The sequence below is a fragment of the Beta vulgaris genome, chromosome 2, assembly GCF_026745355.1.
Source record: "Beta vulgaris subsp. vulgaris cultivar EL10 chromosome 2, EL10.2, whole genome shotgun sequence".
Taxonomy (NCBI): Eukaryota; Viridiplantae; Streptophyta; class Magnoliopsida; order Caryophyllales; family Amaranthaceae; genus Beta; species Beta vulgaris.
This window is the reverse complement of record NC_079203.1, coordinates 55296680-55321992: the sequence shown is the minus strand read 5'-3', so window position 1 is coordinate 55321992 and position 25313 is coordinate 55296680. Positions and strand designations below refer to the sequence as shown.

The 25313-nt window shown below is 34.8% G+C and overlaps 2 protein-coding genes across 3 annotated transcripts; both read left to right on the top strand.

The window, feature by feature from the left end:
- The first annotated feature begins 1629 nt into the window (after positions 1 to 1629).
- On the top strand, positions 1630 to 12954 carry LOC104903668 (peroxisomal nicotinamide adenine dinucleotide carrier). The gene is made up of 11 exons (XM_010691750.4): positions 1630 to 1944; positions 2037 to 2114; positions 2584 to 2658; positions 4651 to 4781; positions 6155 to 6209; positions 7604 to 7708; positions 8937 to 9005; positions 9074 to 9181; positions 9360 to 9428; positions 10140 to 10194; positions 12272 to 12954. Exons 1-11 carry the CDS (start codon positions 1864 to 1866, stop codon positions 12460 to 12462), a joined length of 1017 nt encoding a protein of 338 aa, XP_010690052.1. The 5' UTR covers positions 1630 to 1863; the 3' UTR covers positions 12463 to 12954.
- Positions 12955 to 15260: 2306 nt separating this feature from the next.
- Positions 15261 to 20404, top strand: LOC104903675 (hypothetical protein). Of its 2 annotated transcripts, XM_010691759.3 has the most exons (4): positions 15261 to 15984; positions 16088 to 16203; positions 18487 to 18730; positions 18881 to 20404. In XM_010691759.3, the coding sequence occupies exons 1-4, from the start codon at positions 15595 to 15597 to the stop codon at positions 20201 to 20203; spliced, it is 2073 nt and encodes a 690-aa protein (XP_010690061.1). In that variant the 5' UTR covers positions 15261 to 15594; the 3' UTR covers positions 20204 to 20404. The 2 variants fall into 2 exon arrangements, with proteins under 2 accessions (XP_010690061.1, XP_048495581.1); XM_048639624.2 differs by lacking the exon at positions 15261 to 15984 and having other exon boundaries at positions 17560 to 18730.
- Positions 20405 to 25313: the final 4909 nt, after the last annotated feature.

The window sequence follows — 25313 nt, the reverse complement described above, 5'->3', positions numbered from 1 at the left end:
AGTTTTTTTTACAAAGGTATATTTTTAATAATAATATAACGACGAACACATGTTATCTATAGTTATTTAAAGACGAATTGCAAAATACTTTAATAATAATGATTATTACTGTTAACCTTATTTGACCATGATTATAATATTTTTAAATAATAATATAATCACCAGCTAATAATAATATGAATAATCAAATAATAGACAATAATACAAGTATAATATTGAAGTACTTTTATTAAAAATTGTAATAATAATATAATCATCTAATAGTAATATGAATAATAAAATAATAGACAATAATACAAGTATAATACGAATCATTGTGGTACTTTAATTAAAATTCTAATAATAACATAATCAGCTAATAGTGATATGAATAATAAAATAATGGACAATAATACAAATATTTATCGATCATTGACTATTTGGACCTTATTATACCTTATTGAAACTTATTGGACCTTATTAGGCCTGGTTGGAACTTATTGCACCTAATTGGACCTTATTAGACCTGATTGGAACTTATTGCCCTGATTGGACCTGATTGCAACTTATTTGAAATACTAAGTATTCTTATTCTTTTTCTTTTTCTTCTTCTTCTTCTTCTTCTTATTATTATTATTATTATTATTATTGTTTCTATATATTATTTTGTTTATTATTATAGCTTTACTCATTATTATTACTATTATTATTAAGAGGAACATGATTTAGGTCAAAGCACAAATAAACCCACGTTTTTTAGCCCATAACCAATCAAATCGCGTCAAAACGATTTATGATGCAATTTTCGCGGTCCGACCCAATCATTATTTTTATTACTAAATATTACTCCCTCTGTTTTTTTTATCATTCTCACTTTTCTATGCGCGTCTCCCAATGCACCTCTTTGAGCTTAAATATCTTTCATTATATATTAGTAAAAATTATAACGATTGAATATTAATAATGTACTAATTGAGACGAATCAAACAAGACCCCACATGACTATGTTTTTTCTTATAAATTGTGAAATAATTAGAAGATTCTCTCTAAGTATGAATAGTGCCAAGATTCTAAGTGAGAAAGATAAAAAAACAGAGGGAGTATTATATTATTAAATCTAATTATTAAAATAGTAATATTAATTTAATTCTTAGATATTATTGTTATTATATCATCATCAAGTATTAATATATTAATACAAATAATATAAAATAATAATTATTAATTATCATTATTATTATTAATTTATGATTATTAATATTATTTATTTATAACTATCATTTAAAAATATCAAAAATAGTATTTTTTTTATTATTATTTATTATTATTACTTATCATTATAATTATTATTTAATATTCATATTAAAATTATTTAAATATTATATATTTATTACCTTCTATTCAATTCAATTTAATTCAATTCAATTCAGTTCAGTTCAGCTCCAATCAGTTCAGTTTAATTCATCTCCAATCAATTTAGTTTAATTCATCTCCAATCAATTCAGTTCAGTTCAATTCAGTTATTTTATGCCGAAGAGAAGAGACCATTATTCATAAACATTCGGACGCCTTAAAGACAATTCTTCAATCGTGTATAAAATACAAATAGTATCTCAAAATATCTTAGGAGAATGGGGCACTTTACCCAAGACGATATACACTTTTACTTGAACGCAACAAACACGCGCGCTCTCTCTCTCTCTCCTCCAATCTCCATCCAAAATTATAGAATTGACGCAGAAATGCAACTACCGAAAGCGAACTTCATTTCGCTACATCCAAAGTCAAGATCTTAGTCCTTCTTCAGTCCCCCATTTTTTCTTCTCTTCTCTTCTCACCTGATCAATCAATAATCTCTTTCTCTCCGATCATAATTTCTCGATCATGTCTGATGCTCTCATCAATGGCCTCGCCGGCGCCGGCGGTGGTATCATCGCTCAACTCATCACTTATCCCTTACAAACTGTACTTTCTCTCTCCTCTTTTCTCTAATTTTTACTCTTTTTTCTCTCGATTAATTTTGAAGTATCGTTGTTTTGTTTGAATTTTGAAATTAGGTTAATACTCGGCAGCAAACGGATCGAGATCCTAACAACGCGAAGACTAAAATTGGAACTCTTGAACAAATGTGTCAGGTGAAAACCTAAGTACTTTATTCGTTTCGAATTACTCGTTACACTTTTTAATTATGTAGTTTTCTGGAGATGTATACATTAAGACAAATTTAACAATATACTACCTCCGTTTCTTACCTAATGCAACCCTTTTCTTATTTGGAATAGTTACAATAAGTGCAAACAAGCGCTAAATGGTATAAAAAGTTTAATATTATTACAAATATGTCATAAAAAAGCAAGGAGGGACCTGAGACCATAACTTTTTTATTTCATCACTTGAATTACTCTACCTGATTATCTGAAAATATATAGTGAGATGAATGCAATATTATATTACATTATAACATTTGATTATCTAAGTAGTAAATAATGCATGGTCAAATCTTATAGATGAATGGTAACGAGTAATTTGAAACGGAGGAAGTATATCTTTTCGTATTTTTTTTTTTTTTAATTTTTGTTGTGATGAGATTTGGTGATGGTTTAGGTTGTGAAACATGAAGGATGGGGGAGACTGTATGGAGGATTAACTCCGTCTTTAGTTGGTACTGCCGCTTCTCAGGTGATTTTTCTTGTTTTTTTTTTGTTTTGTTTCTGTTGGTAGTAGTTGCTGGTACTGTGAGATAGTGAAATTGCGTTCTGATATTGTTTTGATGCAATAGTGATACAAATTTGGCTTGTTGAAGAACTAATTTGTTTGTATTACTTGAAAAATCTATGCACAACAATTACTCTTTTCGTCCGAATGTGATGGTTATATTGCTTCATATCCTTTCAAGCAAGAATTGTCTGTTGAAATATTACCTGCTCATAAATTGGTTCATTGATCCACACACACTCTCTCTAGTATTAGTGCATTATTCCCTTCGTTTCAAAATAATTGAAAGAGATCATTTTGGTGCAAGTTTTTGGGAACGTGGGTGGGTGCTCATGTGGTATAGGGCTCAATTGAAGTGAAAAGGTAGAGAGCAAAAGATGTCCAAATAAATTGGGACAGAAGGAGAATAGGATAGTGACTAACTAATAGACAAGGTAGACACATACATTATGAAAAAGGCTTAATAGAGCTGGCCTTAGTACAATACTGAATAAAATGGTACCAAGCATAATTTTTAATAGGCTGGACTTAGTTGGAAATTGGAATGGACTCGGGCTGGAATCATCCTTCAACAGAAATAAAAGCTAGATATTAACTGTATTATTATTTGCGAATGTATGGAGTATATGGAATTGCTGTAGCAGTTTGTGGCACTCGGTTTGTCGTGAACTTTCCATGAATGGAGATTGCTTATGTGCGGAATAACATTATCTCAGGCACCTATTTTCTACCTCTCTTTTTCCGATTTTGGGTTCTGGGTTGGGGCTAGTGAAAATTTACTGGGCTCAAATCTGTTACCTGCATTCCAAAACCGAACCTAGAAAATTAATAGAGAGTCTTGTAATTGATTATATCTCATCAGCTGATTCTTGGAAGTTTGATTTGTCTCAACTCCAGAGCTTTTGTCCCCAGTGGTTAATCATAATCTTATATGACCCATATGCTAGTTAAGAGCGGTTGTTACTTGTTGTTCTTTTAATATGCAAAGCATCTTTAATCGAATTAGTGACTATGATATGCATTCTGGCTACTTACCCCTTCATTTAACGGGATTAGTCTACAACCTTTGCAGGGAAATCAGCTAGCTTTGAGGTCATTTTGTATCTTGTTGACTCCTTTTTCTGTAATTGAGTTTAGAGAAGTACTTCTGTTGCCGGTTGTTTAATGATACTCATGAAAATCTTTCTAATACGAAAACTTGGCTCAATCTGGAATATGTGGGGCAACTAGCAAGTACTTGTGGAATTATTCAAGAGACTACAAAACCTTTGCCGAACTTTTGAGTTAGCTATTCTTTATGAGTTTAAGATAAAATATGAGAAAGCATAAAGATTCAACTGTTTGAGAAATGTTTAAGTTCTGTAGGGCTTTTTCCCCTCAAAAAAAAAAAAAAAAAAGTTATGTAGGGCTTTAGCCGTTTGACTTTTTACATAGACTGTGGTCTGATGGGTGATTTACTCAAAATCTATATCATTTGTAGAACCTGCAAGTCTGCAACTTAAACATTTAATGGAGTATGGCAGTAATTACTTCTTTATGGCTGAAATCAATGAATCTATTAGAAAGTAGAATTACCAACTTTTACACGAATTTTCAAGTGGATGAGATCGGTCGTTCCAGGGTAATTGAGAAAAATATGTTTGCACTTAGAAGTGAATATAGCAAATTGGTACTCGCGGTTGGTTCCATTTATATCTCCTGTTGGCCTCTTCAACCATATATGTAATTGAATAAAACCATCATACCCCTAAAATCTCCTCCTTGCCTCTTTAAGCCAGCCTTGTGCGCAAAGTTATTCCTGTAGGGGTAGAAGGTAATGTTGGAGAAAAGTTAGTGAACCTGGTACTTAAGCTTGTCTAACGGGTTTCATTTGGTCTTTGACTTTTGTTTTGGATGGTTATGAAGTTGTTTGTTGATTTGTTTTCTGGATCCTCATTTGATATTTTTATGATACAGGGTGTTTATTATTATTTCTATCAAATATTCAGGAACAAGGCTGAAGGTATTGCACTTGAACGCAGGAAGAGAGGGCTTGGGGATGGCTCAGTTGGCATGTTCTCATCATTGGTCGTGGCGGCTATGTCTGGGTGATTACTTCTCCAATTTTTTTATTCTGTTGCAGTTATTAACTTTTTTGTGTTGTTTTTGTTCTTTGAGGCATAGTCAGAGTATTAGTTGTCCAATCTAAGTAAAGGCTCTCTATTCTTTTAGGATACGTTACAGTTTGCTTTTGGAGCATTTATTTTCGTTTCTACCATGTTATGGTTGTGGCCATTTGCAAGTAACTAGATAGAAGATTTGGTTATAACGAATATCAGAAATCAGGTGGTATCTTATATTTGACATCTCCAAGATTTTAATGGGAAGTCGTTGAAGAGTTGAGTCTTTTGATGATTACCTTTACATTCTAGAGGCTCAATGGCTCTTGACTCTTGAGCACTTTCTGCTTTACTGGAATTAAATGCAAGGCTTGCATAGGTGGCTAGTTGTAAGGAGGGAAGATTAAGCTGAGTGAAACACAAAGGTTGATAAAAAGATGATAGCACTTGGTACCAATAATCAATTGGACATGCATATCTCATGGTATCTTCATGCTTATACTCTATAAAATATTCTGTTGGAAACTTAAGTTAAATCAGTACCTTTGACTTGGGGGTGTTTGATACGGAAGTAGTTTAATGATTAGCCAGATGAACTTAACTTTACTCTTCTGACGATAGTGATTTTTATTTAGACCTAATATCGAACGAACTACCCATTAGAGAAGCCTCAGTATGAAGCATTATTGGTGGAAGTTCTTATTGACGACTTAGCCTAGGAATTGTGTGGGAACTGGCAATTATCTAAGAAAGAAGGGTTCATAGATGATCTTTTTGTATCATTAACTCATTTATACTCACACACACACACTATAATTTCATTGTTTTTGTTGTGTTGTATGGCAGGTTCTCTTCACCTTATTTTTTCTTAACTTTTCTTATTTATTCTGAACTTTTCTTTCTTAGCTTTCTTATTTTTTCTGAACTTTTCTTATTTTCTTTTGAACGTTTTTCTGAAATTAAGCAAAAATAAGGTGAAGAGAATAGTCAATTAGGTTTTGCATTTTGTTCTTGTCTTTTTTTTTCCTGTCATCTTGTACGTATATATCTGCCTATGGCCTCAGCATGCCCTATTGCCCTCACCATCTCTACTTTACTACAATAAGGTGCACTACATATTTCTTTCGGAGAGCTTACCTTTGTTAGATAATAACTAGTTGGTTGTTTTTGACTTAGGTTGTCTGTGCTAGTTATATAATAATATAATAAGCTAATTAATGCTGTATTACAGTTTATACAATTAGTGTAATTTTAATTTCTATATACTTAGTTGTTTGATAGAGCTTGATTTATTACTCCTATTCTTTTACCCATACTTACTGTATTTCATCTTTTGTTTCTTTTTGTCTCCATGCTTTTAGGTGTACGAATGTGTTGTTGACAAATCCCATATGGTTAGTTGTAACCCGCATGCAGGTAAGAAGCTGGGAATCGACAAGCAATAAGAAAGGTTATTTTATCTGCTACTTAGTGCATAGTTCCTTTTTTAATTTTTTTTCTTCACTCACATTTTTGTTTGGCCCACCAGCTAATTTGGTGGTGGTATTGCTTTTGTTTTTATGGTGAACCTGTTCTGCTACTTCTAAAATTCCTCTTCTACTGGAACAGACCTGTTCATTTGGACATTTTGATATATTTGGTTACTAGTAAATGATTAATGGGCTCTGGACCTGGTACTGCTGCAGTGCTGCTCCATTTCTGTTGTCTTGGTTTGGTGAAAACAAAATCTGCTGATTCAGTTTTGAAAACCGAACACTCTTTTCTAAGGATCCCATTTCTTTGCCAGAGGGCTTAGTTACAGCTCTGAGTAACTCCTTGTCTCATCGATCCGACAAGTAAGGCACAAGTCCCACAAATATTAATCCCTTTCTTTATTATACTTATTCCACCCTTCTAACAGTTCCAGATTTCAGTCCGCTCAAATCCACTAATCCACTTTGAAGATCAAATTTTGATTCTGTTGTATGCTCTCCCTCATTCTCTTTCCCCTCTTGTATGTAACTGAGGTCCCATCAGGTCTGGCAACTATGTACACCCATCAGTTTTTATATTAAGCCAGCTGCTCAATAAGCTCCGTTTCATACTTTAGATTTTTGAACGTCAAAAATGAGTGGAGAAATGACCCTTCAACACGTAGACAATAATCTGCTTACTTGTTTTCCGAATGTTATGGCTTAATTTTTGGGAATGTTTCTTTGTCAATCTGTGGCATGCTGCTGTTATAGCTTTTCATTACCCCTTTTTCCGTTTTTCTCCACCTCTTTTGCCGACTGTCAACGAGTGCACTATATGATAACCAACTTCAAGTGTTTAACTTGAGGCACATTTTGAGGTGGTGTGGGACGAGGGAATTTATGATCACTTTCTTGGACGGGAAGGTTATATAAGTGAGAGAATGGAGGAAATAAGAGAGAGAAGAATTAGAAAAAGGATAAAACCAAAAAATGATAGGGGAAAATAGGCAAATAAGTGAAGATTAGGGTATTGAACCCGCCACCTCTCAGGTCACGTCAAAGAGAGGGATATTATGTGAACACCACCATTGAACGATGTGTATCTCTCAAGAAACTATAGACAGACATTTATATTTATAGCTCAATTTTGGTTACCTTGTGTTTTATAAAAACTTGTTTGGGTGCAGCTTAGTTCAGTGTGGATCTGGTATTACTGTTAACTCTTTTCATAAATCATACTCCAGCAACTTTCGAAACTCAAGTTGAACGAATGATATTTTGATTATGGAGATTCTGGATTAAAATGTTTTGATATACATGATGCTAATCTTCCCAGTTTTGTTTTACTTTCCACAGACGCATACTAAGGTTTCCAAGAAAGGACATCCCAGTCAAGCTATAAGATCTTCTGAAGACAATCTAGTAGCAATTGAGCCACCTGCGTATGGAACTAGCAATGCAGTATTTAATTTCCATCCTTAGTTACTCTCTTATTTTCTTTATTTGTACTTCTATTAATTATGTTAAATCCTATAATTGTCATGTGATTATGTATTTGGTCAAGTTTGAACGACTGAAATTTAACTTTTACTAAGAGTGTTATTGTTCTTAAGGCACCTTATGCCATGCAAAGTTAAAGTTCTCTCATCAATCATCATTGGGCATGCATCTGATAGCCTTTTGTTTTAATTTCGGGAAACTTGAGGAGCCTTGGTTCCAAGTGAATCATAGAGAAATGTATTTACAATTTTGCATCTTTGTTAGAGAACTTCCAAAATATCGTATATTTTCGTGCCATACCCTTGTTAGACTTCCTAGAATGACGCATGATCCATGTTTGATGCTGCACATTGTATTTGTAGGGTCAGTTGAGTAAATATTCTGGACATTGCTTTTGGTCTTTGTTCTTTATGTGCTCTTGGAAGTATTAGGTACACTTGATCAAGTTTTATGGAACATTTCATGGAACAGTCTTGGAAAGTTCACCTACTGGAGATGATGTGAATAGCTGCATAAGAGAATTTATCTGTTAGCAATACTTGGTAGAAGGCATAAAGATGAGAGAAGTAAATTCTAGATAAGGTTGTGTGAGTGTCAAATATTGAGTTGTCTAATATGCTAGGAACTTCATTTTCTTTTTCTTAGTTCCCAACCTGAAACTGGACCATGTAGCTAATCTTGGTCTACTCAGCTGTTGTCTTAGGAGTGTATATAATAATTCAAATATAATTACTTATTGCTCATACATGGCTTGATAAACATTAAATCAAGAGGACCATGTGCTTAATGACTGGAATTTATCATGTCAATGGTGACTTCGTCTTTGTGACCACACTCAGCGAAGTAGACTAGAACATTGTTTTAATATCTGAATGTCTAAATCTTAAATAACTTCTTCAGTGTAAGTTTTTGCATGAAACCTTTGTGGATAATAACAATCTCAGTTCCCATGGACGGCATAGGATAACAGAGAATGGTAAACTTGCCAAGTACAGGGGACGTAAATTTTAATTGTAGACACACATAAATCCCAGGCTTCGTTTTATCATTTGCTTGCCAGAAAGCTTCTTCCAAGTTGATATGTTCTGGGAGTGTAAATATATGAAATGGTTATTGTATCGTTTTTCTAAGTAGGACTGACCTCATGTTCAGGCTCCTTGTTTCTATCTCTAACTAGCAGTGTTTTTAGATACAAGAAGTGTTCGATGAAGCTGGGTTCTTAGGCTTCTGGAAAGGCGTGGTTCCAACATTGATTATGGTATGTACTCTCAAGCGTGTTGATTCTTTAATAAGGTATATAATTGATTATCTGTAACATGTCTGCAGGTAAGTAATCCCTCCATACAGTTCATGCTGTATGAGACCCTATTGAAAAAGCTGAGGCAGAGGCGCGCGATGAACAAAAATGGTAGCAATGGAGTCACTGCTCTAGAGGTTCGTACTTAAATGAGTTTAGAAGTTTTGCATCACCATCTTCTGAGCATCAAATTCCTTGACATGCTCTCTTCATGCTTGTTTTGAAACATGTATACCTCCTCTTCCAGGCTCCAGCCTTTCTTGTTTTCTGGTATTTTCTTTAACTTAGTCAAATTGTTTGTCTTTGCGCTGGTAGATATTTTTACTCGGGGCTCTAGCAAAGCTTGGAGCTACTGTCGTGACATACCCTCTTTTGGTGGTGAAGGTAAGCATCTGTGAAAAGCTGTAACTTAGAAAGTTGTTGCCAGTGAATCATGTATTGTATCTTCTACTTTCTAAGTTTATATTAAATATATTTTGAGCTAGTTGGAAGTACCAGAGTACAATATTTGTATTGAACACTCTATGTAGCTTCATTTATAGTGGGTTCCCTAGAATTCAACCTGAGTGGTTTGTGAATAATATTCAGAATTGATCTTTTGATCCATATGTTTTACAATCAGCTTATACACAGAAATAAGTGCCCATCTTTGTTGATTTTGGCTGTATCTTAAGTTTGGCATTATTCAAACCACCCTTCATATAGTAGTTTGATTTTATCCTTTAACGTGATATACAATTTCTTGAGATGCGACTTTATTTCGCTTGTCTCTGCTGGGAACTGGATATGTATAGCTTTCAAGTCCTAGATATAGATCAGTTTGAAGCAAGATAATTAGGGTTTTGCAAGGAGTTTTGCTCAGATTGCAAGCAGAAGTTTCAATATACGAACATAAATTGCAGGAAAGAAAGTGATGTAGTTGCTTTTGACTGTAGAATGCAGCCTGTTTGTTAGAGCAAATGTGATGATCAGGCGGCTATGCCTGATCCCTCCATTTCCTTTCCCTACTATGGACCTTGCTGTATTATGATATTATGCCCCAGATCTCGAGTTGTTTATAAATGTTATTAATTGTCTATTTTATCCTTCTTGCAGTCAAGGCTTCAAGCAAAGCAAGTTGCTGGCACAGACAAGAAGCATCACTATAAAGGTATGCAGACAAGTTCTTGGGTTGAAGTGCCCAATTACCAGTGTAAATAGCTAGTGTTTCTTGTGGGATGAGATCCCGATATCCCCTCATCTCACAGGGGATGTGCCTAAAGGCCAGTAAATCTCTTAACCATAAAAAATTCACCTAAGGTGCTGTATATCAAGCAAGGAGATCCAGAAAGTTCTGATGTACCATGTTTGTAGCCTCTCTCCTAAACCAACCTATGTTGCTCTGGCTTTGTGCCATAGCATGGGTATGTCTGTATGTGTTCAAGGTGTCCGTATCCCCTTGAGATAGAGTTTCTTCAATCACGACCATGTATAATTGTTATTGGAATGAATAGCTTTGACGGGAATTACAAAGAAGTGAAAAAATTTAAGAAAATGGAGTGTTTTATCAGCAACCAGGTGTCATTCTCCGGCTTCCAGTGATCCTCAGTCAAACATTGTCACATCATTTGATTTTCTCTTTTACCTCATTGCACTCACCTACCTTCACTTGCCACACCGCACAGGCGCACTTCAGCCGCATCCTCTCCCTTTGAGCGAAGAATCGTTTGGTCTAATTGAAGTCGATAAAGACAATTCCTTTCCTTAGTTTGTTCTCACCAACAAAAGCTGGATAAAAAGATAGCAATGATACTGTCGCCACACACTGGGAAAATTTTATAGATCTTTTAATTGTAGACCTGACCCCCCTCTTAACTTTTCCCATGTAACTATGTGATTCTCATTATGGTCATACCTTTGTCATAAATTAAAACTGTTGTGGGGAGGGGGGAGGAAGGGATTGGTGTGGTGGTGGTGGCTGTGAGGGTTGTCTTGTTAGGGAAAGGCTTTTATTGCATTAGGGTTGGGGAGGGAAAGGAAGGTGACCTTGTGGGAGATGGGAGTTTGGATGTTTAGAAGCTCTTACTCTGCATGCTCCCCCTTGGCTGGTGGTATGGTTTAATTGGTAGAGTGGTGAACTGGTGATCTTAGTATTGGGTCATTGCGATTACAGGTTGGATGTCTTGTTGCTTAAACAGTATGATAGTATCTTGTGCCTGGACCGGTGGCTCACTTCTTCAAATTCGTGGAAAATAGGACCAGAACATGCTACTGAAAGGCTATTGAGACACAACTAAACCAAACATAGATGGTCTGTCAAAAATGTACAGTGGGTAGGTTGGGCAGTTCTATTGATCTAGTATGCATCATTCGTGGACATTAGTTTAGTTGGTGGCTCTCCTAGGGTTCCCAAATTTAGTAATATTGCATCCTCGAAAACAATGTACAGTTGGGGGAAAAAAGCTCCCATACTCGATCAGGCCAATCCAACTTGGAAGGCTTTTTTATAACCATAAAATCACCATATAGCAACGGTTACCATATTTGCTTGACATCACTTCCACAACCTTTCTGTACCAAAGAACAAATATTGCAGTGTTACCTCTTAAGGTAATATTCCTGTGTCCACTTGTAAACATCCTTAACTCCTCAATGAAATGGTAGCATACTAGCAGCCAACAGTGACCATTGGGACTTTATATTCCAGCTAAATACACCATGTAAAGCCACGCTCGCTTGGAACTCCTAGTTTATATTGACTGATAAAGATCTGCACAATGAAAGAGGTAGCGCTGTAATCGTAAATATATGCAGAGTAGTTTCAAGCGCCATAGTAGATTCACGTCAACGTTGAAGATTTATGTGTGAGGTCTAGTTTAGCAGTGCATGATACGTACATAATATACCTTATATTTATGAAGATGCTTATTGAGTGCCGACTTCATTGCACCCATTGGACATCAAGTCAACAATAGGGAGGGAATTCAATTAACACAATTTCGAAACTTTTTGAGTCTTGCATTTTGGATTATATCCTTGATTCCTTGTCTATAATAGGGAAAAAAAGACAAGTAGTATTGACTATTGATATTTCATTTTTTTACTCAAGGCCACCAGCATAGCAATGCTTGGGGAGGCGTACTTTGTTATGCCTCGATAATTGCTTTCCCCTTTTGCATTTACGACTGCGTTGCTAGTTCAGGCTAAGGCCACATTATAATTGTATTGCCTTACCTCTAATATCTCAGGTACCGTTGACGCAATCATGAAGATAATTCATTTTGAGGGTTTGTACGGATTTTACAAAGGGATGAGCACAAAGATTGTACAAAGTGTTCTTGGAGCTGCTATTCTTTTTATGATTAAGGAGGAACTTGTGAAAGGAGCACGCCTATTACTTTCAAGAAATGATTCTTTGTTAAAGGCTCGTCAATTATAGGTTTGATTCTTTTTCACCATATAAGTGTATCTTTCTGGTGGCAAATAAAAAAGTGAAGTCAAGTTCATTGTTGAGCTGAGCGAAAGTATGGCTTTAACCATGAGATGTACTCCAATGGAGGATGCAAGTCTTCAGAAGTGCAGTTTCTCTCTTTAATGGCCGACTATTCTGTTTAACCAATATGGCAAACAGGCTATTACTCGTAGAAGTGTTTTAAATTTAGATGGCAGGGATTATCGAAAATGATTCGTGTTCCTTGCCATTGTCGACGCCAATTCTAAATTGCTGATCACTGGAGTAGCAAGACGATGACCTCGGTGCCAAAATCTGCTGTTCCTCTACCTTATCTGAAAGCAAAACTCAAAAGTTACAATCGTGATTCGTGTATGTAATGTGAATCCTTCTTAACTTTGTCTTAGTCGCTTCATAGAACTTTGATTGTAATTAAAGACACGGTCTATAGTTTCCATTATGATTTCTGATTACTCCATATATCGTCAATTGACTCCTCTCATTACTTCAATAGTTCAATTGCAGCTATACATTCAGTTCTACTCCAACTTAGCCTAAAACTTCGACATTCTAGCGATAACCTCATCACTCCTAGTTTTGAGTTTTTGACTAATATAAGCCTCAACTCTAGTCCAGTCTTGTCCACCAATACAATATCATCCGTAAACCAATGTACATCACATAATCTCATCATGGATAGGTCCAGGGGCGGATCTAGCGTGGGTTCAGTGGGTTCAACTGAACCCACGCAAAATCCTGAAAAAAAAAAAGAAAGAAAAACTAGCGAAAAATCGAAAAACAATATTAATATATAAATATTCTGCGCGCTGATTTTTTGATTGGAAATATTTGGCTCAATGGTCAGATAGCCGCATTTAGATTCCTGCTACTATGTGGACGCGGGATCGATTTCTGTCAAGAGCATTTTTCTTCATCTCTTTCTTATTTTTCTTTTCTTGTTTTAGTGGGCAGCTCCTGCATTTGCCTCCTACTGCTTTTCATTCATGCGACTTTAATTTTTGTAGGTTTTTTTCTTTTTTCTTTTTTTTTTAATTTGAGTTTTCCTTTAAGGGCATGTTTGGCAAAACTAGCGGTTCTAGTAGCTGTTAGCGGTTGTAGTAGCTGTAGCTGTTGGGGGTAGCTGCTAGCTGTCTACTAGTAGCTGTCAGCGGTCAGTGATTAAATTAGTTGTTTAATTAGAAGTGTTTGGCAAAAGTAGCTGTTGGAATTATAAAAGATAAAAAAAAACATTGGTTAATAATTCTACCTTATGCTATTATATAGGGTTTATTTCGTAGACCGCTACCTCTAAACCTCAAACGTTACTTGTAGTAACGTTCCACAACCGCTACTTATAATCTACTTCAACTGCTACCCGCTACTACAACCACTACCTTACCAAACACTCATAATTTTCTTAAGTAGCGTTTCAATCTTGTCCAACCGCTAACCGCTACCTCAAACGCTATTGCCAAACAGGGCCTAAGTCTTATGAAATATATTTTTCTCATTTTGTTCATTTTATGTTATGAAAATCTAGCTAAACAATCTCAACTTTTACCTATCATTTGAAAATAATTTCGACTTTGAATTGTTACGAGAAATTCCCAAAAAAAATATGTTATCTTGTCAAACAATTTGGACTCTTTATTGAAACTTAATATGTCTAACCGCTATAAGTAGCTTTTACATTTCTTACACTATTTTTACAAGTTATAACAGCTAGAAGTGTGTTATTCCTCCTTTATTTTTCTACACAAAACATATCCAAAATGGTTAAAGAATGCAAGAAAAGTAAGGGCATGGATTATTTTTGAGAAAGTTCCTGGATAAAACAATGTTGGGATTATTTTCAAAAAGTGTTTGAAAGTTGAGAAGTTGGGTTAGTGTTAATTACTAATATTGCATGGGATAACTTTTCCATTTAACGAATGGATGATAAACAAATTATAATGAGTCATAATTGATTTTACTACTTTTAAAATGTAATTTTTGATTGTAATTTAAATTTTGGACAAGTGTAATGCAACTTTTAACTAATTTATCTTGTTTTTTTTTCGAATGATTTCGAACCCACGTGGGTCAATTCCTGGATCCGCCACTGGATAGGTCTCTTTAATTTATAATTATTGCAAATAAGATATGACGTAATGCAAATATTTGATTTAGTCCTCTATATCGAGATTATCTTTTATTCCTCCACATATATTGACGTTTGTTTTCACATTCCTGTATATTAATAGCTGTGTGATTTAGTAAATACAATAGGTTGTGTCTTGTGTTGTATGGCTTATTTTGATTTGTCTGATTATATATCGTTTTCTGTAATACTTTTTGTAAATGTCGTTTAGCCTTTAATTAATGAAATTTCTCTTTAAAAAAAAACTAGCAGATAGCTGATGCCGAGCCATACTCTCTCTAATCTCGCCGGGCCGGACCTAGCCTAGCCTGACTAGTGGCTAACGGACTACTAGGCTTTTTTTTGCATTTTCTTTTGATATGGGTTTGTTTTCTTTTGAAATGTCTAGATATTCCCTCAAAAAAAAGAAATGTCTAGATATTTTTTTTTTGGAAAAAAAAACAGAAATAAGAAAATAGTAATAATCCTGTCTAAAAATAAACAAATAGTAATAATATTTTTTTTGGGACCGACTCCGTTAACGTGTGCTTAGGTAATCGAAACGCGCCGGATTTAACCCTCTGTAAATGAACCCTAATTCACAACAATTTCGCGTCCGCATCCTTTTTTTTTGTCTTGTATAAATATAGTAGCAGTCTCTATCCACCTCTTATCATCTCATTTTGGAATTCGGAAACGGCTGCGGTCTGAATGCAAATTTCTCATTTTCTCTCTCCAATCACTTCCTCTCCATCTGAGCTTTCTTTTGGATAATTTTCGGCGATTTCCCCTTATACGAATTTCTCAATCTTGAACATCATTTCGAAGATTTTTCTGGAAAATTTATTACAATTTGACATTTGTTATCTCACCTCTTCATCTAGGGATTTGGATTTGTTAATTTACCAATCGATTGACTTTTTATCGCCATTTTTTGGTTAAATTTCCAAGAAATCGATTGTTAGGGTTTCGTTTTCGAATATTTGATAATTGTGTAAGCGATGGAGAACTCTAAGAGGCAAGAATCGATGAATTACGACAATATTAACGGCGACGACGATTTTTTCCGACGATCTAACGACGATGAGATCGTTGATTCGGAAGAAGCGAGTACAACCGTCGGATCTATCACTGGAAATCAAACGGCTAATGGTGAGAGTAGCGGATCGTCAAGTTTGGCGGATCGATTGAGCGAGATATTAGTAGATGAAGGAAATGGCGATCTTCTGCTTCAACAAAGTGACAGGGAGAACAATTTTTTGCAGTGGCTTCAGGCTTTAGATGTGCAACACATGGGAGCTTGTCGTGCCGACGAACGATTGAAGCCTTTGTTGAAGGCGAATGCTTCAACTGGTGCTGCTGAAGATCGCCTTCTTTCTCATCTTAGTCAGGTGCTGTTTTTTTTTCAATTGAAATGTAAGAGTATGGTAATAATTGCTGGATTTTTTAATTTTGTTTAGTTTGCTAAATGTTGTTGTATTTTTTGATGAACAGCACTTTGAAACTTCTGAAGTTGGACTGCTTGCGAGGTGTTTATGTGTTCCGCTTGTGTCCATTCGTGTGGGGAAGGTGGTCAAGCAAGGGTCAATGCTGTGTCCGACTTCTAATAGGTATATTGATTAAGTTATAGAAATATTGATGTTGTTGATTTGTGACATTGTGTGACTGAGATTAAGAGTGTTGAAAATTTGCTTGACTTTTTGGTTCTTGTTATTTTATCTTCTTGTTAGTTGAATTTCGCTGATAATTTGACTGAAATAATGATTTTGATTTTGACTGGATATTACCTAGAAGTGATAACAAAGTAAGGAAGGTGGAGAACATTGAGATGATATCTATGGAGTGGTCTTTGGATTATATATTTGATTCGGATTGTATGATTTTGCGTAATGATTCTTGAACATGTATGTCATATTTGTTTCGTACTTTCATTTTGTAATGGATGTTTTCTAGGCTTTTTTTTTGTTGTTACATTTGGTCTAATATAATGGTAGTATATGTGTCCTGTTAAAAACATGCTCAATTTCATGATCTAGGTTGTCTAGTATAACCAACGTATGGAGTGTGTTTGTCTTAAGTGTGATGATGTTATTTTGTGTAGAACCAACGTCTGGAGTGTGTTTGTCTTTGTTTATGTTCATATGTTTGATGTCTATGGATGCATGTGGAAGTTTTCATGTTTTTACAGGATTCTTGAGGTTTTCATGGGATCAACATGTTCGAATTACGCCCATGTATAAGTTGAAATCCAGGTTTAGTAGTGTCTTTGAGATTGTATTCCTACATGCTCTTTATCAATCGACAGGAACTGTAAATAGTAAAGTAATTTGTAATGCAGGGCTGTTTTTGATTGTATCTTGAATAGCTGGGTGTTTTTTTTTTTGTGAAATAAGTTTTTAGAATCAAGTTGTTTGTTAGGCATATGGACCAATGCCTTCTCATTAGCATAGGGGTTTTGGCATAGTATTGTTTGTGATTATACACAGTGGCTTAGTAATTTTTGGTCCAAACTTTTAAGTGTGAGATTTTGAAAAACCAGAGGTGGATGCTTGGATGGTCACTATATGTAAACTAACGCATCTAATAGTATCTGAAATTGATATACTATGCTACTTTATATGTTTGGTACTTTTTTTTTTAATCTTTCGTAATCATTTTATGCACGTCTCATGATCATTTGGTTTCTATCTTAATGACTTTACTTCTTGTGTTTGTATGATGCAAATGGTGTCTATGCCTGCAAGAACAGGGGTTGATAAATTGACTCCCCCTACCCTACCCCGCCCAAACTATACCCTTATCTGAGGTATTGGTGCAATAATTATGATCTGATAGAACTTTGGCCAGTTGGTGTGGTTGGGAATGATTTTATATGGTTATATAATATACGTGGGGATTCTAATCCTATATTTTATTGATGATGACAATGTTCATCCTTCCAAATGAAAATGTCTTTTCGCTTGTAGGTAAATTGGACGTTCTATATTGATCTCTGAATTAAGAAGAAATGAAGGTAGTTTCATACCCTGACGTTATATATAATATGCTTCGTCTGCACTCCGTATCAGGACCCTTTTTTCTTTTGATCCTGTATCATCTTTGAGATTCTTGTTTTCTTTTGGGCAATTTTGTGGAATTGTCTTATATATAGTATCAATTATTAATTTTATCAATTTCGGTTTCTTTATTGATATTACAAACTTTTACAATTACCTTGGTGTCCTTGATACTGTCTACCAGGTGTTATTGCCTGTAGACCTTGTGCGCTCTTGAATTTGTCAATGTTGCTTTAGAGAGCATTGATAGTTGTAGCCTTGTAGGTAATTTTGAAGTGTCCCTGGATTAATCTCTTAGGAACTAATCGTAGTAAGCCTTTTTCTACTATTTATATGAGAAAAATTGCAATTAGTAACCGCTGGTCTGTTTTATTTTTAAGCTCATTTTGTCAGCGTTGTTTTCATAATTTCTTTTAGTCTCCTATGAAGACCAGAGATTACGTCACATTATACATAAGACTACTTTCCGTGTCACATCTATCTCTTGCTAGAACATTTTTTTTTGCTGTGCATGAAGTCCCAATATTAGCAATAGTAAATAGTGGATAAGTAGCAGTAGTAATTGCTGGTTGAATTAATATGAAATTTCACAATTTTATCGTATTAAAATGGGTAATATTCTGATTCAGTTTGATAAAAATCTTGTACTTCTTGACGCATAGCGAATACTTTCATTTTCCATGCTGTGATTATGTATCAGAATCTACTTGTTATAATGTTCATTTGTCTCGTGTTTGATTTTACTGTCTGGATTCTTGGTCTTGTGTTATCTGTGTCTTTTTTTCTAGATCTGGAACTTTTTTTTATTGAAGCTCAGTATGCTTTACCTTGTCACAGGGGAAGTTTAAACCTTACTCTTCTTCCATCATCTGATTTGCGTCTCTCATTTGTTGGGGACAATGGGGAGACTGAAAGACTAGCAACTTTGAGTGATACTTCTGAGTGTTCTGCTGTGATAGTTGAGGAAATATCTGCAGATCAGTCTGGTCGTTCGTTTATAATGAAGCTTCCTGATGGAGAAGCCTTCTATTTCTGGTGCTCTGAGAAATCAATGCTACTTGGAAATGACTTGCTTTTGAAGGTATTTTGGATTGCTTTTGTTTGGTTTTTGTTGTTCAGAATTTGTGCAACTATAGTATTAAATTCATAAAGGATGAAGATTTTTTTTTCGTTCGTTAAATGCTCTGTTCCAATGCGGATAATATGGTTTCCCATTTCATTGCCGAATCAGATGAAGGATTTGCTGAAGGGGAAACCAACATTGGCTGAACTAACTGGCATTAGTGAATCACGTCTTGAATGCTTTGCAACTCATCTACGTTCCTATCTTGTTGGATCAAGTGTCAACAATTTTAGAGCTTCTTCCAAGGCTTTGTCTACTCCCTGGGCCGACACAAGAGCAGATAATGATGAAATAGGTCAAAACACCGAGTCTTCCTCAACATCTGTGAGGCTAATGCGTACCAGACAGTGTAGTGGTCCAATGAAAGGGCACACACAGTATCAAGGCAGCCTTAGTCCACGGCCCAGTTTATTCAAAGAAGGCTCACCAAGGGTTCTTACATCCATGAGGAGTACCTCGAGAGAGAAAATAAGGCGACGTGGCGATCTCTTTCTTCCTGTTGGCAGCTCATTGGTGACTGAAGCTGTGCTAGATATTTCTGAGAAGGGCATGCTGACAGAATCTTTCACGACCAACACAGCATCTCCATTGGGCTTTTTGGAATCACTTGGGAACAGCAGCTTTCCGGAGTCTCTAAATGTAACTGCACAAATCCCTCCCATTGGGTCTTTTTTCTCTCCGTACTACTGTTGGTGCCCTCCTCGCACCTCTCCAACTGTGGCATCGATTGCAAATCTCCCCACCTCATTTTCTGAACCTTTCTCCCTACCGCCGCTCTCCACTCTTTTACCTGCGACAGGAACCCACAGCATGCTTCCACAATTTCCCCCACTTGACCTGGTAAGTGGGTCGTCTCTAGAATTTCCTTCCTTGCTGTCCGATCCTTTGACACGGCTTTCCTTCTCCAAGCAAAGCACGCAGCTTCCAACCTTTACGCCGCTAATGTGTGACCCCATTGTGCACATTCCTGTTGTTGACTTTTGCTCTTCAGGCCAAGGCTACTTGGTGAGTGCTGGGCCTGGTATTGCCTCCAGCATTCCGCCATTATATCCCAATTTGGTGGGCCCGATAATGACTGAGAATGAATCAATGTTGGAGAAAGGTGCCAGAGAGACCTTGAGGCTGTTGATTGGAGGCTCAAGCAGCCAACCCTCTGCCTCACTAATGAGTGTTTTCCCTTCTGTTCTGAATGACAAGGAAAATCAAGGTGTCGTAGTTACTGGAAGCCGAGGTCTCTACAGTGGAATCAGCGATGTCAATGCCATGGTTAACAGCTTTGCAGCGGTGGGATTATCTTCAGTTTCTGGAAGATCGTCAAGAGCTGTTAGCTTGAAGATCAACTCCACTTCTTCAGGTGCTGTTGAGCATACATATGGCAGTCTAGATCTTCAGGATTCTGCTTTCATGTCCACTGAGGAGGAAAATGATTGATTATGGTCCATTTTGCTTTATTTCTTTTGTATTCCTTTTTTCCTGGCCAAGAAAATATGGTTAAAAGAAAAAAAGACCTGTAGATATAACTAGCAGCTGTTAGGTTTTGCCGATCTACAATGTAAGTATGTAAGTCTCTTGTTCAACCCATTTTGTTGGCAATCATTAATGTGAATGAATGTATATCATTTTGTACTTCAATTTTGTGTTCTGTTCTCTGATTTTGCATCACCTCTCAATATTTTTGTGAAGATTATATAGAATGTTTTCGCCCTTGAAAAATTATGAAGTACTACAAATTATGTTACATGACTGCCCATAATATTTAGACCTAAGCTGTTATTTTTCAGTAATTACATATGTTAATAGAACTATGAATGTGATAGGTTTACATGATTATTGATAAAAGATGGTAGCCACGAAGACATAAAGGTGGTGAGCAAGAGTGTATAAATATATAAGAAGTAATAAACTATTTGTTAAATAAAATTTAATCGGGCTATTTTTAGATATGGGGGTTCAAAATAGAGGGGTGAAAAGAGGGTGTATATATTAATTTTGAAAATTGAAAATCTGACAATTACTCAATAAATGATAAATGAAGTGGATTTTTCGAGTCAAAATTGAAGCAGGCCAAATTCAAAACTATAATTTCAATTTCAGGTGTCCAAAACCCATCACAAAAAACTAAAAATCGAAGTAGACCCGAAAAAGTTGGCCGAGCTTTCATACGGTTTTTCGGGGTAAATCAACCTTAATTAGCCCTAGTGATTTGAATGAGAGCTGTTAGTAAACCATTTTCAGTCTTCTAATGGAGTATTGAATTTCAATAGAAAAGAATAGTAAACATTTCTTCCATTGATAATTGATTGGTTGTACTTGTATGATGCTTTAAATCTATGTATTAGTGCTTAGAATTAAATATAGTGCTTCTTAGTAACGCAATATAGCACTACCATGCCGTCATGCGTGGTGGATTCGTAGTCCATTGTCTTGTTAGTTCAGATCCTTCCGTAAGCAAACTTGCACATAAATATGTTCCGATACTCGGGATAGATTTGTTTATGTCACAATTATTTAGCAAAATTTACTCCAAAACAACCCCATTGTCCCTTTGTTGAACAATTAAATATGCTTGCTCTTTAGCAGGGGCGAAGCTAGTCTTGGTTGTGGAGAGGTGCAAGCTTAACAAAGAATTCTTAACACGATTGTGGAGAGGAGCTAGATTACCAATAAAAAAATATACCATTGATTAATTTCCTACGCTTCATAGGAATTGTCATTACCTTGAAAATTCTATTTCTCGTGAATTTCCTATTTCCTGCATACTAAACAACTATTCTATTTTATACTTCCTAAAAAATTTCAATGTAATTTTAGGTGAATCAAACGAGCTCGTATTCTTGCAAAAAGTTGCAACATTGCACACTCAATTACCGGTATAAATGCGAATCATTATATATATTGGACCATTCTCCTAATTAACTTCTTTTTTTTGGTGAGTACCATACTCCTAACTCAGTGTGAACAATTATGATTGTTGAAAGTTCTGTTGTGAATCCCTTTCTATAGCACACTTGTAAATTTTAATTATAGATGGGAGACCTCTTTTATAGATGTAAAGATAAAAGGTCCTTATTATTGACAATAGCTCATTGTGCAAGTACAAATTTACATTATTGATTTATGTAGTGCATAACACATTAATACTACATACTCATTAGAGATACTTGGTAATTAAGAAAAAAATTCTGAGTTGGATTTCATTTAGCATCAAAATATGCTTATAACGGTATTTTATTCAATAAGTTTATAAAGCTTTTTCTAGTATCTTGCTTTGCTCCTTTATTTTTACTAATCTAAGTATTGGTTTATTTCGAAAGCTACTTCAACAAATAAGTTTTAGCAATTTATATCGGACAACTAGTCGTGATAAAAAAAAAAAACTTCTAACATATACTTTTGCCGAACAAACACTTTCATTTTCTATCGTTGTCTTTCATTAGCATGTATAAAAGTAAAACAATCCTAAGTATTGTTCTATCATTCATACCAATTGTGACTTGTAAAAATGGATGTACAATATTTACCACCATTGTTGACTAATGCTGTATATACTCTCTTTGTCCACAAGAGAATTGATTGATTATTTTTTAAAGTCTCCATAAAACACATGTTACCATTAATAATCTAAATAAAAAAATCATATTTTGAAAATACACATCGAAATATATTATGAAAATTGAATTAAAAAAACCAAGGAACTTTTTTATAATTTATTTGAAAACGGAGGAAAAAAGAATGTAGTGATGATGGTATTTTTGTTGAATTCATATGTATAGCATATCAATCAACTATATCACGAACGAATTGTGAGATAAAATTTACGAAAATTTAAGATCAAGCTAATATTTAAATTCTAGCTGCCTTTCTCTCGCTAATAAACCCCTAGTCTTTCTTTAGCTAGGTAAGGACTGCCACAAATTATACTTCTATGTACTATTTTTCCTAGTTTTCGTCAATTATAATCCTCTTTTTTATCTTCGTGTTGGAGAGTTTTTTACTCAATTATTAGGGTTTTTTGTCTCCACTAGTGGGAGTTTAGAGTTTGATCTGTTATTCTCCTCTTATGGGAGTTTGAAATTCAGTTTTTACGGGTTGTTGCAAAGATATAGTTTATTGATGGTTTGTTGTACAAATTTGCAATGACTATTGAATTTCCGTACGCTATCTAATCTACCCAGACTAATAAAGAGATTCCTTCTCAAAACTATGTCAGAATGATAGACACTCCCACAGAAAGCTGCATAATTCAGCAAACATAAGGGGAGGTATGTTGTATTGTCAAATATGATTTATTACTGTCGTAGATGAACTTTATTTAATTAAATTAGGTTTTGTTTCAACTTTTTATATTATTGACTATAGATGTCGTATGTCTTTCAATTAATAAAAACTATCTTTTTCATTAGAGAAAAAAAAGACTATATTTGTCACGTTTTTATGATTTCAAAAGCTTTATTACTATGTACTACTCGTCTACCCCCGGTCTTCATTAGTTTAGCCGTATTCCTTTTAAGATGTCCCTTATTAGTTTATTCATTTCTTTAGTTTCTATTTTTGGAATGAGACCACTAGCTTTCCATTAAACATATATTCAATTTTAACATAAAATAATAATTTCTCTTTTTTTTTATACCCCACAACATGCTAAAACGTTATTAAAAAGACGAATAAACTAATAAAAATCGGAGGGAATATAAGCGATAAACAAATCCCTCACCTCCTTTCATGCAAAGCTTAGTATACGATAGTCGATACCAAGGAAAGGATAGCCATTGTCAGCTGCAGCCTCGCTGCCTCAGGCTATGTTATGTTATCCAGTGATAATTGTCAGCTGTTGCCTCTCTGCTCTTACCCATATGATACTTGATTAATTAATAAATGTCAGATAAACAATTTGTTAGTGGCAGATTCCGATGATATAATTTTGGGGGAACTACAAATAAGGTTGTTACTGTATTATAAAAACCATTTGTGTTCATCTATACTAATATATTAAAAGGCGTGCGTAAATCAGGAACGGTGTCACGTGGCGCTTTCTCTAGAGCGTTTTAGTTCATGTAATCCATGTACAATGAAAAAAATTAGAAATTGCATAGTATAGGTTTTGATCCCATGACCTCAAGTTCATGTACTAAAGTTTTAACCACTAGACCAAGTTGTACTTAGTGATATCATATCAAAGTACAATATTAATAAATGAATTTTTTCTTACCCGGGGCATAGCCCGGGCCTAATAACTAGTTTATTTTTAATTAGTTGTCATCTAAGGATAGTTTTGTAGGTAAAGTATCTATATCCATAAAATTGATTAAAAGATTAGCATAAGAAGTTTTGGTTCTGTGACCTCTTACTTATAATGTCATGATATTATCAATTTATTACCAAGCTAAGCTACATTTCTTATACTTCCTCCATTGCATAATACATGCATCATTTTTCATTTTGGCACTTTTCATCAACCAACTTCGATAATCTTTTTCTCAAAATTATGTAAGAAGAAATATAGTCAAGTGAGATCTTGTTAAATTCGTCTCAATGCAAGGATTTCAAATATCAATCTTTCTACAATTTTAACCTATACACAATCAAAGATATTATTGTCGAAAGAAGAGTATTGAAGTGCGTGAAAAAACAAATAGTGCATGTATTGTGAGGCGGAAATAGTGTGTAACACTATAACAACCAAGTTTCAATTTCTTAGTCTCTATGCCTTTGTTTGATTTCTAAATAATAAAATGTGAGCAAGAATATTTTTTAAAGGAAAAGGGACAATATTAAGACACCTTTTGATTTTTCGGACAAAGCTAACACCTATTCGTTAGGTAAGTTATCCATATGAAACACAAAGTATTATTAAAGTCTACTTTATATGAGTAAATACTTAGTGGATATATAAATTTTTTTTCATTGCAACAAAAAGATACAAATTTTTCCTAAGTCTTCCATATTATCTCCTAAACGACTCAAAAATATAATCATTTCCAACCATCAATCTTTATCATCCTCCTATATATTTTTTTTTTTTTGTCCTACTACGAAATATTTCCCACCGCTTTGGACGAGTGGACTAATCTTTCGTAACAGTTTGCATGGGTACCTCAAAGGACAACATCCCTCCCAACTAAGATTTTTGTCATACCCAAGACTCGAACACGAAATATTAGTTAAGAAGCGAGAGAACCTTAACCACTCACGCCAAGTCCAGTCGGTAAACTCCTTCCCAAACATCAATCTTTATCATCCTCCTATATAGAAGTATTACTACTTACCTTTGTATTGTTGGTTTCAAGAAGGGTGCAGGTGCTTTATAATCATCACTATACTTAACAAACTCTTTTACACTTTATGCTTTGAAAAAGGAAGCAAGTTGCTAACTTCTCAGTTTTAATTAATTAATCTTATTACTGTCCTTAAGATGCTTATAATCTAAGCGTTGTTTGTTGACTTGTGGAACAAAACCTGATATTGCTGAACCCACCCACCCCCTGTTTTCTTCCAAATTTAGTAGGAGAATTTTTAAGGTACTTTTAGCAGAAACAATGTT

Coding starts and splice junctions, on each gene's coding strand:
- LOC104903675 (XM_010691759.3), top strand. CDS start 15,595: ATGGAGAACTCTAAGAGGCAAGAATCGATGAATTACGACAATATTAAC. Junction 15,985..16,087: donor TTCTTTCTCATCTTAGTCAG/GTGCTGTTTTTT, acceptor TTTGATGAACAG/CACTTTGAAACTTCTGAAGT. Junction 18,731..18,880: donor GAAATGACTTGCTTTTGAAG/GTATTTTGGATT, acceptor TTGCCGAATCAG/ATGAAGGATTTGCTGAAGGG.
- LOC104903668 (XM_010691750.4), top strand. CDS start 1,864: ATGTCTGATGCTCTCATCAATGGCCTCGCCGGCGCCGGCGGTGGTATC. Junction 9,429..10,139: donor ACCCTCTTTTGGTGGTGAAG/GTAAGCATCTGT, acceptor TCCTTCTTGCAG/TCAAGGCTTCAAGCAAAGCA. Junction 10,195..12,271: donor CAAGAAGCATCACTATAAAG/GTATGCAGACAA, acceptor CTAATATCTCAG/GTACCGTTGACGCAATCATG.